The 12,162-nt window shown below is 36.7% G+C and overlaps 1 protein-coding gene across 1 annotated transcript in view; it reads right to left on the bottom strand.

The window, feature by feature from the left end:
- ZFAND3 (zinc finger AN1-type containing 3) overlaps positions 1–12,162 on the bottom strand; it is a 149,018-nt gene that overhangs the window by 39,481 nt on the left and 97,375 nt on the right. The window contains exon 5 of the mRNA XM_069852589.1: positions 6,783–6,848. Within this exon, the coding sequence (XP_069708690.1) occupies positions 6,783–6,848 (66 nt within the window). The remainder of the gene's footprint in view (positions 1–6,782; positions 6,849–12,162) is intronic.

Raw genomic sequence — 12,162 nt, 5'->3', positions numbered from 1 at the left:
AGTCTCTTCTCACAAGGGAGGAAAAGCTCGTTTCATGTAACCTATGCAATCCATATAGCTAAAATCTTCTTAAATTGGTATACAACTCTGCCATTCACACTAGCATACACCAAATCCCACTTTCTGCACAATGTAGCTTATACAGATAAACTAACATACCACACAATAGGAAACCACACAACGAGAAAACTGTATTCCTCCATTCCTGAAGTCTTCCTATTGTCTTCAGAAAGGATGCATTAGTAACACAGAGATCATATCAGCCTTGCGCGCTCTTAAAAGATTCTGAGTTAATACAGTTTTGGAGAATACAGCGTTAAAAAACAGCACCTGCTATTGTGTGCAGGCACAAAACCAAATTCCCATTGTCTTGATTACCAGGGGCAATTTATGCGGTGTAGAAGTTTGATATCATTTTTTAAGGAAGTTAAGGGAATCTGGTTTGGGGTGATATTTTTTTTTAATAGCTGACTAACAGCATCTAGCCCCCTTCATTTATTTAGACTAATATACAGATCAAACCTTTGGAAGGCCAGAAGAGAAAAAAAGCCACAATGCTAAATTTAATAGTTTTCAAAAAAACTCAAACACTTTACCGGTGTCAATTTGAACTTACTTTCTCATTATTAAATTATGAATTTTAGCAGCATAAGGTTAGGTTTGGGAGAAGGGGCAAAGGTGACTGGTGACAGTTAAAGCTGCAGAACAAATGATACGTAATTGGCTTGAATAATCAGAACAGGACTATTAGGTGAAGGAATAATGCACAAACATTGATAGCTAAATGGAGGAACAGAAATGCAAGTAGGAAGAAAAAAGCTGTAGCATGGGAACATAAACAATGAAAAAGTTATGAAGGCAAATCATGAAAAATATTAATAAATATGTAAATTATCATATTAATGCACTTCTCCTATTCCATAACAGTAATTTTGCTTTACTTCTTAAAGCCAGCAATCCTTTCATAAATGAATTCAACAGGTTGATTAGAAAAATCAGTAATTCCTAGGTAGGAATTACTAGCACATTTTAAAAACATCTTCAAAACATTACCTGTAAGTATTTCTAATTCATTTATGCCTTCCGCAGTTACATTACATTTTTTTATCCCTTTAGTCCCTTCAACTTTCCTCACTTAATGAAGGACGCAAAAAAAGTGAAGACATGAGAACCAGCAAGTATGAATTGTAAAGAAATAATTAAATTAATAATAAAGAAATAATTTTAAAGAAATAGTGACTATGAAAAGATGAGCTTCCATTCATCTCAGTTTAATGTATTTTAACACAGGCAGACATAAGTATTCTTGTCCTAATACTATAAAAGAATAGAAAAAAATAATCTATTTATTTTATCCTGGCTGTATTGAATAGACAAGGATAGGAGTCACTGTTTTCACATACTATCATGCTGCTGCACACCTTTTCATTTCTGATTGTTATATTTTTTCCACTGCTCAGAAGAAAATTCTCTTCAGAAGCAAACAGCATGAGTGATTAATGTATGAACTAAGAAGATGCTTGCAAAACTTCTCTTTAAGATTAAAGCAAGTACAGGCTAAATTCAAAGGCTTTTTTTTTTTCCACTATGGTTTAGTAAAGAATGATTAAGATGTCTAGCACAGAAATGTGCTAGACTCTCTGTGACAGATAAAAGATCAAGAAAGACTTTTTTTTTTGTGAATATTACCAATTATTGTGTGCTATAACAACCTCTTAAAAACCTTCCCAGAAACAGCTAAAGTTTTTATATCTCACAAGCATGGACCATCGCAGCTTCAGCTGACTTTTAACAGACTTTGATATATTGACCCCAAACCCATCTCTTTGGATTCTCCAGCCATACTGATTATAACACATTTAGTCTAAAATTCGGTGTAAAAGATAGTTCAGGCAATTGTATCTATTATTTTTAATGAATTAAGGTGATTTTGTAAAGTTTAACAAGGTTGCAGCAAGTCCTTAGATTTGTTTACAGATACGACTATTATGATGCTTACCGTTAGGAAGATATCAACCTACAATAATCATAACAGTTTAAGAAGGCTCTTAAGTAACCAGTACTGGTAACTAATGCAAAGTGTATATGCAAAAAAGCTAGTTTGAGTGTATGTGTTCAAGCATCTTTGAGCAGGAGAGGAAACCAATCAGTCCATCCAGATAGATATAGAAGCACAGAACAGATAACACAACACATCACAGAAACAGGCAATAAGATGAGATAGTAAAAACCCATCAACATATATCATTTGATCATGGTACAGTGTCATCTCCCAGACTCTATTAGCTCTTGCTGCATCAGTGCAAGTACCAGACACTTTATCCTGTTTATAATTGCTGATGAGCAGTAATAAGGCCTCCATGCCTCAGCTCCTGTCCGTTCCACTTCAGCGGCCACCTATTAGGTTATAACTTTTATTTACAGCCTTGCTTGATGTGCTGTTCTATTAGTACAGCTGGAAACCGAGTGGGGGTGGGGGGGAAGGAGCATCCCTAATGGGCACTGTTATTGCCAGGGCTGGGTGATTTATTATGCTGCCCAAAGGCTGTTATATCATCACTTTCCTGTTGGCGAGAAAGCTCCACGAAATTTTGATTCCTAACACAGTGCCCTCCAGAAGTCAAACACTGAAGAGCACCTTAAAAGTTCCTTGGAAAGCCAACAGAAAAGATACTTCAAAGTTATTTTAATGTTATAAATCCTCTTCAATAATATTTTGTATATGTTTTGGTCAGGAGCTTGGCAATTCAAAGAAATTAAGAAGAAAAAACCCAACCAAACAACAAACTCGATTAGTGGTGTACCACGTTTTTTGTCCTTACTCAAATACAAACACTGACAAAAAATGATCATACAAAAACAGTGATTTCTTGGGTTTGGCTCTGGCTGAAAAACTGTGTGCTTCTATTTCCACAACCTGCCCTTTTGTTAACTCCTAAGAGAATGTCCTCTCGATTGTATAGGTTCAGCATCAAAGCATTTCCATTTTTAGCACCGCTACAATCAAGCACAGGTCTTAGCATAAGAACATCAATAAACACAGACTTCAAAAAAGGACCACATACCTACTTAACTTCTTTGCTAAAGCAGTGGAAGAATTATTTACATCTTTTAGACTAAAATTTTAATGTAGAAGCATAGAGCAATGAGACAGATATAGTAACCTTGCACAATAAAAATACCACCACACCCATCTAGGACAGATATAAAATATAACAATATAACTGAACAAAATATTAAAGATGCACATTTCTCATGAACTGCTACTAAGAAATAAAACTTAAAAACTCATTGACTTTATAGATATAATGTATGCATTGATTGTATCATTACTGCATTTCATCTGCCTGCTTCTCCTACTCTTGCTACTGCACAATTAAAAATTAATTGAGTGAATTCACACAGTTCCACTCATTTTTTCCAGATTTCTTTAAGCTGCATGAAAATGTTTTAAAATCTGGTTGTTTAGAATTGCATATTAAATCATCTTTAAGCTGTACAGCACAAAAAGAAGTGTAATATGCCACTTAGTACCGCACTTTCATGATACGGGCACCCAGTATAAATGGGATCTGGATGCCCCACTGACCAGGATAAGCCTCAGAGTATCTGTCATCAATCATAACATTACCTAACCATTAAGGCACATCATAATACATAAGAAAATATACATCAGGCCACACATCATTTTCCCTACAAAATCATCAGACTGCTTGCTCTCAAAAACCTTTGAGGCATTACCCAAAGTAATGATCGCAAGGCTTTATTCATTCTTTTCATTAAAATCCTTGTCCTATGGGCATGCTTTGGAATAGAAATACTTTTTACCAAAGCAATGATTCAGGCAAAGAGGAATAAGGAAAAAACCCCACTATTTGGTATCATACTACAAATTTTTTATCTGAACAGCTCCTTCAGCATGTAAGTCGACAAGTGTATGAGGTAAAATCCCTTCTTTTTGTATTAGAATTTTTCCTGTATCTTGGCAGATTTATTGTTTTGATCTTTCTTCAATGGTTACATTAATGCTAATAAAATATGAAAGGTTTATGTCTTCCTTAAAATGCCTCCTGATGGGGGCCTGCATACAACACGAGTAGGTCAAATTTCTAATTTTCTGTCTCATATGCTAAAATATGGCAGATTTTAGGGAAAAAGTATGCTCAAAGAGGGAGGGGGAGGATACACGGATGAATTCCACCAAAACACTTTTCCTTCAAAGTTCTTCCAAGCAGAAGAAATTTAGACACTTACAGAAAAAAGGCTTATACATGATGTGCAGTATTGACAAATATTGTTTGTATCACTTAAGCTTCCCAGGAAGAGACACTAAGCTGAAGTGAAGGTAGTGTGAAATATTCACCTACACAGCCCGCTGCTTATGCCTGAATATGTCACACCACTTCTGGGTAATATTTTGTAGCCAATGGTTTCTTGTCAATTCCCATATTCATCTGGATTCCCAAATGCAAACTTTGAAACTACAGTGATTTATTAGAAAAATTAAAGCTTGCTCCAGAGAAGAAAACTGTTACTCTTGGTAACAGCTTTATTAGTCTAAAGGACTACAAACAAAATATGCAGATCACTGAGGAAATAATGTAAAAAAAAAACCAAACCAAACTGGAGGAAAAAAGGGAATATAAAATAATTAGGTTTAGTTGACTTAAGATGAAGTTTGTGGCATCAAATTAAGAATCTCCTTACTTTCTTGCTAAACGCACTGAAAGATCAACATACAAGCGTGTAGGGACCAAACATTAGCATACACTGAAAATAAGAGAACTACTGAGCAAAGTTATGCAACCATTTAATGGTTACTTTTCTACAAGCCTAGTAAGTTCATCTGCCAAAGAAGCTTTTACTGTTGCCATTTCACACTCCAAATAGTAGACTTATTTTGCTAATCACAAGCACATTTTCCTAAATATTCATACAGCACTCTCAGTTTTCAGTAACTATAGCATCACAGAAAGCTTTTAAATTACCCTGCAATGACAGAGTTAAACATCCTAGCACCTAACATATAAAGAAAATAAAGTTCAGTAATACCATGAGCAAAACAAGTTAGTTTGCAATGAATACAGCGGCAAACGTCCCATCTTGCTTAGGTACACCTCCGTGGCTATGAAGAAAAGAAAACCCAGTCTTCCTATTCTGGAGAAGCTGGATCTAGTATCTTCCAGTACCAAACTGAGAGAGTTCTTTGGCAAACAATACTCACAGCATTGCTACAGATTATCCCACATTACTTGACACATCTGCACCTGCACCACATAAAAGGTAATGTAGCTTCTCTCTAACCTTCCTTCACTGCAGACCAAGCCAACTTGCATCATCACATATTGGCTGCAAGCTAATAACATGTATATACGGAATGACTATAGTTCAGCCAAACATACGGTAACTTGAAAGACTTTTTGGAAGAATGACTCGGAGGAAACTTACCTTGAACTCCTGAAAGAATAAAAGCCCTTAATCAAACAGCAATATCCTTACTTTCTGCACACTCAATACAGCTCAATTGGTATGAAAATGCAAACAGAGGCAAAAATTAGTTTGGAAATGCAGGTTACTAGAACATTACCGCTTCGTGGACATTTGCCACTCCACAGGAGGTTAACGTTTGTCACAGTAGTGCCGGTGGAAAGGATCATATGACCTCCCCTTAACCTATGTAAAACTGAAAAAGATCTGGCCCAATTCAGGCAACATGGATGCCTGCCTGAATGAATGCTCGCATGATTCTTCATGACAAATCTGCTGCAGAAACAGCAACTTCAGTGTCCAGATTTTGGCTATAAAAGAGTTAATTTCCTTCCCAGTAGCTGCTATAGTGCTGTGTTTTGGATTCAGTTTGAAAATAGGCTGACAACACACTGATGTTTCAGTTGTTGCTCAGTAGCATTCACACTAGGCCAAGGACTTTTCAGCTTCTCGTGCCCTGCCAGGGGAAGCTGGGAGGGGGCACAGCCAGGACAGCCGACACAAACTGGCCAAAAGGGCTATTCCATACTACACGATGTCATGTTCCGCGTATAAACTGGGGGAGTTGGCCGGAGGTGGCCACTGGTCAGGAATTAGCTGTGTATTGATTAATGGTTGGTGAGCAATTGTGCTGTGTATCACTTGCTTTGTATATTCTCTTATCATCATCATTATTATTCTTACTTTTCTGTCCTATTAAACTGTCTTAATCTCAACCCACAAGTTTTCCTTTTTTCCCCCCCAACTCTCTCCAGGTTAGACCACAACATTCAGCCTGGAAGTGACCTAATATGTCAATAATAACACTACCTCTGTGAGAGATTATCCATCTATATGCTCCATATAGAAATAAAGTAACTGAGAGGATCCAAAGGAGATAAAATTCAGTCTCAATGCAAATATCAGCTGTCTACACTGTATCTTCGACTAGGGAAAGTAAAGTAAACGTATTCCAAACAGTTCTCTACTGGATACCTTGCATTTAAATGGGGGAGGATTTCCAGAACATTATTACAATCATTATACTTAAGTAAAACCAATTACTTCTGTATGTCTTATGTTTACAAAGATTAAGTGAAAATATATGATATTTCTGGAATTATGTTTAACAGGGCTCTGAGATGAACTATCTGCCATATAGATCTTTATATATATATATTTCTGACAGCAAAGCAACCATATTTATTTTCGTTTGGCATTTGCCAGATACAATTACTATCCCTGACTAATAAGCTATAACCATACAGCTATATATCATGCAAAATTTAATTCCTTGACCCCCACAAAACACATACCTGAGTCACAAGATCTTTTGGTTGGTGTGGTTAACGAGGCATGAGCTGTACCTGTGCATGGCCCACCTGGAAACAGAGAAGATCATATGTCTCAAAATACCACCTATTTTAAACACTTACAACCACATCAAGATTACACTCAGGAATATAAAACCTTGAGGAGCACGTGTCTTTGAAAAGCACATATGGAAGTAGTCTACTGTTTTCAGCATTTCTTTCCCAGTCAAATCTGAATATGTCTTGCACTGAAAAAATCAGACGAGAAGTTGGGACAAAAAGACAAGTTATGTTATACTTTCAAATTTTTCAAGAGACAGTTTTAGGAAAATTCACATTGGAATAGCAATTTTTCCAGAGCCAACAAAGGCACTGTTTATGTTGGAACAATGCTAGAATAGAAACATATCTAACTAACCCACAGGATATGCAAGGGACGAAGTGATCACTTCCTTGATGTCAACGATAACCTTGTCACTGACTCCAGTGAGATAATGACTTTGCCTCTTATCTTGTTCTCATTATGATTTTAAAGTGTGGCACAAACATATGCTAACAAACTCTTTCCATGTGTTAATTTTTTTTGTTGAACTCTGGACTCTTGCCCACTCATCTGGTATCTGCTTAGTAGTAACCGCTTTCCAGCTTTTTTCTTAACATGGATCACTGTTGAAGAGTTCTCCAGAGATCTTGTTAAAACAGCAACCAATTGAGTGTACTCAGGGACTTGCAGCAAAAACAGATAGATAGATGGACAGACAGATAGAAAGATAGATGCTCATATAGATAACCAAGGCAAACTGACAGTAGCATTAGCAGTGGTAATAACACATAATAGCTTTGATAATTGGATAGTATAAATTGGGTGATGCTAGACAGCTTGAAATTAAGTTAGACTAAGTGGAGTTTGGCTATCAAAATAATAAAAATCAAGTTTGCACTGGACTGCTGGTGATACAGTAATACTACAGTGGCTATAAAACAGAGCTTTGTATGACAGGATAACCTCTAACATAAGTCTTCACACCCTGAAAAGCACTTTTTCCTTTAATTTTTTCTCAATCTGCATATCTGAAAAGCAGCATAAAAATATTTTTAAATATTTTCAAGTCTGGCCTTGTAGAAAACTTTTATTGCATTCCTCACGATGCTCGCCTTTCAAGTTCTTTTCTTTCCTATTTTTCAGTAAGTATCAGGTCTTGGGTCACTTCATCTACCCTGTAAAAGTCAGAGTATTGCTACACCACAAAAGAAGAAAAGACATTTATGAAAATGGGAGGGAAAGAAGTGAGAAAATTATTTCAGTACATTTGATTTCAATGAAATGCACTCAGGAGCAAAGATCTCACAAGTTTTACACTTTCAGTTTTCCACAGAAGGACTAAGAGAACTGCGTTTTCTGTTCTCCCAAAAAGTCTCTTCAGCAACATGCATCATTTCATAACCATGCAACAGGTAATCTTTAAAAGGATGGTTACAAAGGTCAATAAGCCAGTGTTTGGCCTTCAGGTAAACGCTGAGGCCACTCACTAGGTCCTCGCCTAAGGTTATGCAAGGTGAACAGGATTCAGAAGCTACCAAACGTGATATAAGAAACTGCTGTATGTGATAGGCAGCAGAATAAACAGCTGGTAGAAGTTATAGTACTGTGAGGAAAAGCTGGATTTTGCAGGCTGGTAAAGATGGAGCTGGTGAGAAATGGATGAACTCCACAGGTAAGTGGAGGGGAGCGGTGAGGACCTCTCTGCAGAGTCAATTCGGCATATGAGAAGAGTCAAACTTGCTTTTGCAGAGAGGAGGACCTGGAGGCATGGGTGGATGCCTTGCCTGGCCAACAGGAAAGCATCCTGGATGGATGGAAAGCATTCTGGTATCACCAGGTTGGTGCTTGCTCCAGGCTTGACAGCACTGGCATGCAACACCTGCTTTGCAGCAACCAGAAATGGTCAAGAAAGCTCAAATAATTTTTTACAACACATCTTTTTCTAGCCTAGAATATAAAAAATGAAAATATTGTCTTGATCTATGCTAGTAATACTACTGTGAAAGGCTCAAAAAATGCTGCCTTGTCTAGAGTTCGGTGCATTTAGGAAGAAAGTCAATACTGCAACAGAACTCTCACCAAGTTTTCTATTGAAAATTTTCGGATTAAAAAAATTACAGAGCAGGTCTGTTAGGTCAGTATCAACTTTCAAAGACCAAGTATATGGTATTTCATTACAATATAGAATTTGTGTAAATAATATATATACAACAGGACATGGAATATTTAACAAAATAATACAACAGGGCATGGAATTTCAGTGAACTGACTTTAGATAACAGCTGCCTCTTAAGATGCAGCAGCTCTTTGCTAAATAATTTTAGTTATTTTCTTTCAGTTTTCACTGAATAGACATTGACAGGCATCAGCATTGTAGACTATCAAATAAAACTAATCCTTGCAATTATTGTACAGTAAATATTTACATTGCTGATGCTTTCAGCATCCAAATAAATACAAGATCTTTATTCCTCACTCTCTGAAGTACAAGTTGGTATGTATTCTGCACTTCCTTATGTCAGAGTTTTTCTTTTATGTAATCTTCCCTCATTAGGTATAACTTTCATATAGCTTTGATTTATACAGCACAGCACCAGAGTTTCAACAAAGAATAACTTGGGATTGACATGCACATATACCAGACCAGTGCTTAACAAACAGTGAAGGCGATATGCCCTTTGCAGCACTTCCTTCTGCTACTGTTTTTGCTCCACCATTAAAAATGTCATACATAATTCAATACTATGTAGTATGGGCTTGACCACACAATTCTATGTGAAAGTCATTATGTCGAATATTTTGGTATACATAATAGCTAATACAGGCATCTTTATATTATTTGAAATAGGGCAGTATATTTCCCAGAGCTTTGAAAGAAATTCTGAATGAAAGAAAAGGGAAATCAGATACAGTAGAACACCAGTCCTTCTTGGCTATACACAAAGGTAGGCTTATTACTTAGCATGACTCAAGATATAACTGCACCTTCATTTCTCAAAAAATAGCATAACAAAGGAATTTTGCTGTGGTACATAAAATACTTCAGTGCACACTGAAAAGGCCACACGTCTAGCTCCTAACATAACCCACCAAGCTGTAGACCGCTATTATTTTCTCAGCACAAACAAGAGATTAAAATGGAAGAATAAAGATATCTTCCTACTCTATACACAATTAACAGATTAAACAATAGCTTCTGCTCCTATTTTTTTCCAGTGTATGGTTTCTGCCATTTGCAACTCATCTTCCGAACAAAAGTAGCCACTGCCCAGTAATAATGTAATCCCAAGAGAAAATGATTAAAAATGCAAAAATACTAAAAGCTACTATAGAAATTAGAATTGTGAGAATCACTGAGCTTGCAGATTCAAACAAATAATTAACAGAGAACAAACCAAGATCCTATAACTCGAACATTACCATATATTAAAATGGAAGGCCTTGTTAATGTAGCTGCTATGGTTTTGGATTCTGATAACCCTAGCTTTCTGTAAGTTACTGTTATCTTTACTCTATCAATCTGGAAAACATTCTTATATACTATCATGCACTTCTATAATTTCTGTTTGTTTAAAGTGACCTTTAGAATGCCTTTCTGCATTGCCAACTTCCTCCTCCTGAAAGATGGTAAAATTGCCAAGGACCTCCTGTCCTGCAGGACATAACCTGAGTCAGGGTAACTTCTTTCCCCTTCCTGAAGTCTTTGCAAACTGAAGTGGCTCCACTCAGTCAGAATCTCTTGTGCAGCAAAAAGTGAAATACTAGGGTAATCCCCTCAATTTTCCTGTTCGAGGAAGTACTAGGTTTGACCCAGAGTGTGGGCGTCAGGTTTATTTGAACAGCACTTACAAGTACTTACTGAGCATAGGAAGAGATGCAGAATGGAGTGAAACCAAGCTTGTACAAGAGTACAAAGCTAGAGGGAAGGAGCCTGAAGCTCAGTAACACTTGATCAGAGTGATATAAGCATGTCCAAATGCTGCTTTGCCCCTTTGGCGCTGAAATGCTTCCTTTGCAGAAAAAGCACACCTACTCCTAAGATGCAACAGACAGCAAAAGGGTAGTAAGCAAGAGCTGAATTTCCTTGGATAGCAGTGTTGTAGCAAGGACATGAAGAATTTCATAGTTATTTGAAATACAGGGAAGAACCCACCTTTGGAAGCCTATCAAAACCAGTAATCTAGTTGTGCGTTTTCTGAATTGGTATGGACATAATTAAATTACAAAAACTGAGGTGGAAAACAGCTGTTGATTACAAATACCAATATATAAATAAACAGGAACATAAATCTCTGAATTCAGTCTTCACAAACAGTGAAAAAAAAATCAGTGAAAAAGTGAATTCTTTCCTCTTTCAGGAAAAACAGCAAAGAAGTTTACAGCCCTTAAGAACAGTTTGTTTGCTGCAGAATGTGCAAGCTGTGTGATAATTAAAGTTATGTCATAACTGAACAGATAAGAGGATCATATCACATACAAACACGTACTTTTAAAATTCTAGTTTCACAAACCTGCTACTGTTTGCTTTTTTTGATTTTTATCTACGCTCATCTTCTGGAGAAGGAAGTAAAACTGGGCTGCTGCTGAATAGCTGGTAAATTTAACAACTACAACAAAGTAAATGGAGACAGGATTCAGATTCCACTATTCGCCCTGCTAGTGTCTCACTGTTACTTGTTTTTCCTCAGTCTCCTCATTTACAAAATAGACATGATCTTTCCCTACTTTATAGGTGTAAGCTGGAGTATAAAAAAGCGCTTTTGAAACTGGCAGTTAAATTCTATTTTTATAAATAATTTTTATGTAACCTTGACAGCTGTGCAACTCTAACCCATATTTATCTTATGCGACTGTGTTTCTGTTCACGTTCCATAAGGTCCTTTCACTTTAATAAATGGGACCCCAGGATACACTGTCTACTCCGCAGTGTGAAGCGACTATAAATCAGAGGGAACAATTAACAGTGGTGCTATTCTGCTAATCTTCATTATGTTTCAAAATTATCATGCTGCAGACATGTAAAGAAGCATTTCAGAAATCTATGTGCCAGATCTTTGCTTAAGATGTTAGAAGAACAAGAAATGTTCTCTACATGAAACTAGGAGTGTAGAGATTAAATTGAAACTTGCAGAAAGATCCTAACACCATGGAATGACGATGAAGGTGACACTTCGACTTGATACTGTTTTGTTCAAATTCCTAACTGCCTGTATGTTCAGTACTGTCTCTTCATACTGATGGCACTTCTCAGAAGACAACTCAAATAGCCCACAACTCAATTTGGTTTTATATTTGAAAGCATTCCTACAAATTCCTAGAGAAGAAAGTTTGCATCAGTAC

Source organism: Phaenicophaeus curvirostris, chromosome 2, assembly GCF_032191515.1.
Source record: "Phaenicophaeus curvirostris isolate KB17595 chromosome 2, BPBGC_Pcur_1.0, whole genome shotgun sequence".
NCBI lineage: Eukaryota > Metazoa > Chordata > Aves > Cuculiformes > Cuculidae > Phaenicophaeus > Phaenicophaeus curvirostris.
Note: the sequence above shows the minus strand (reverse complement) of the source record. Positions and strands in the feature narration are given on the sequence as shown.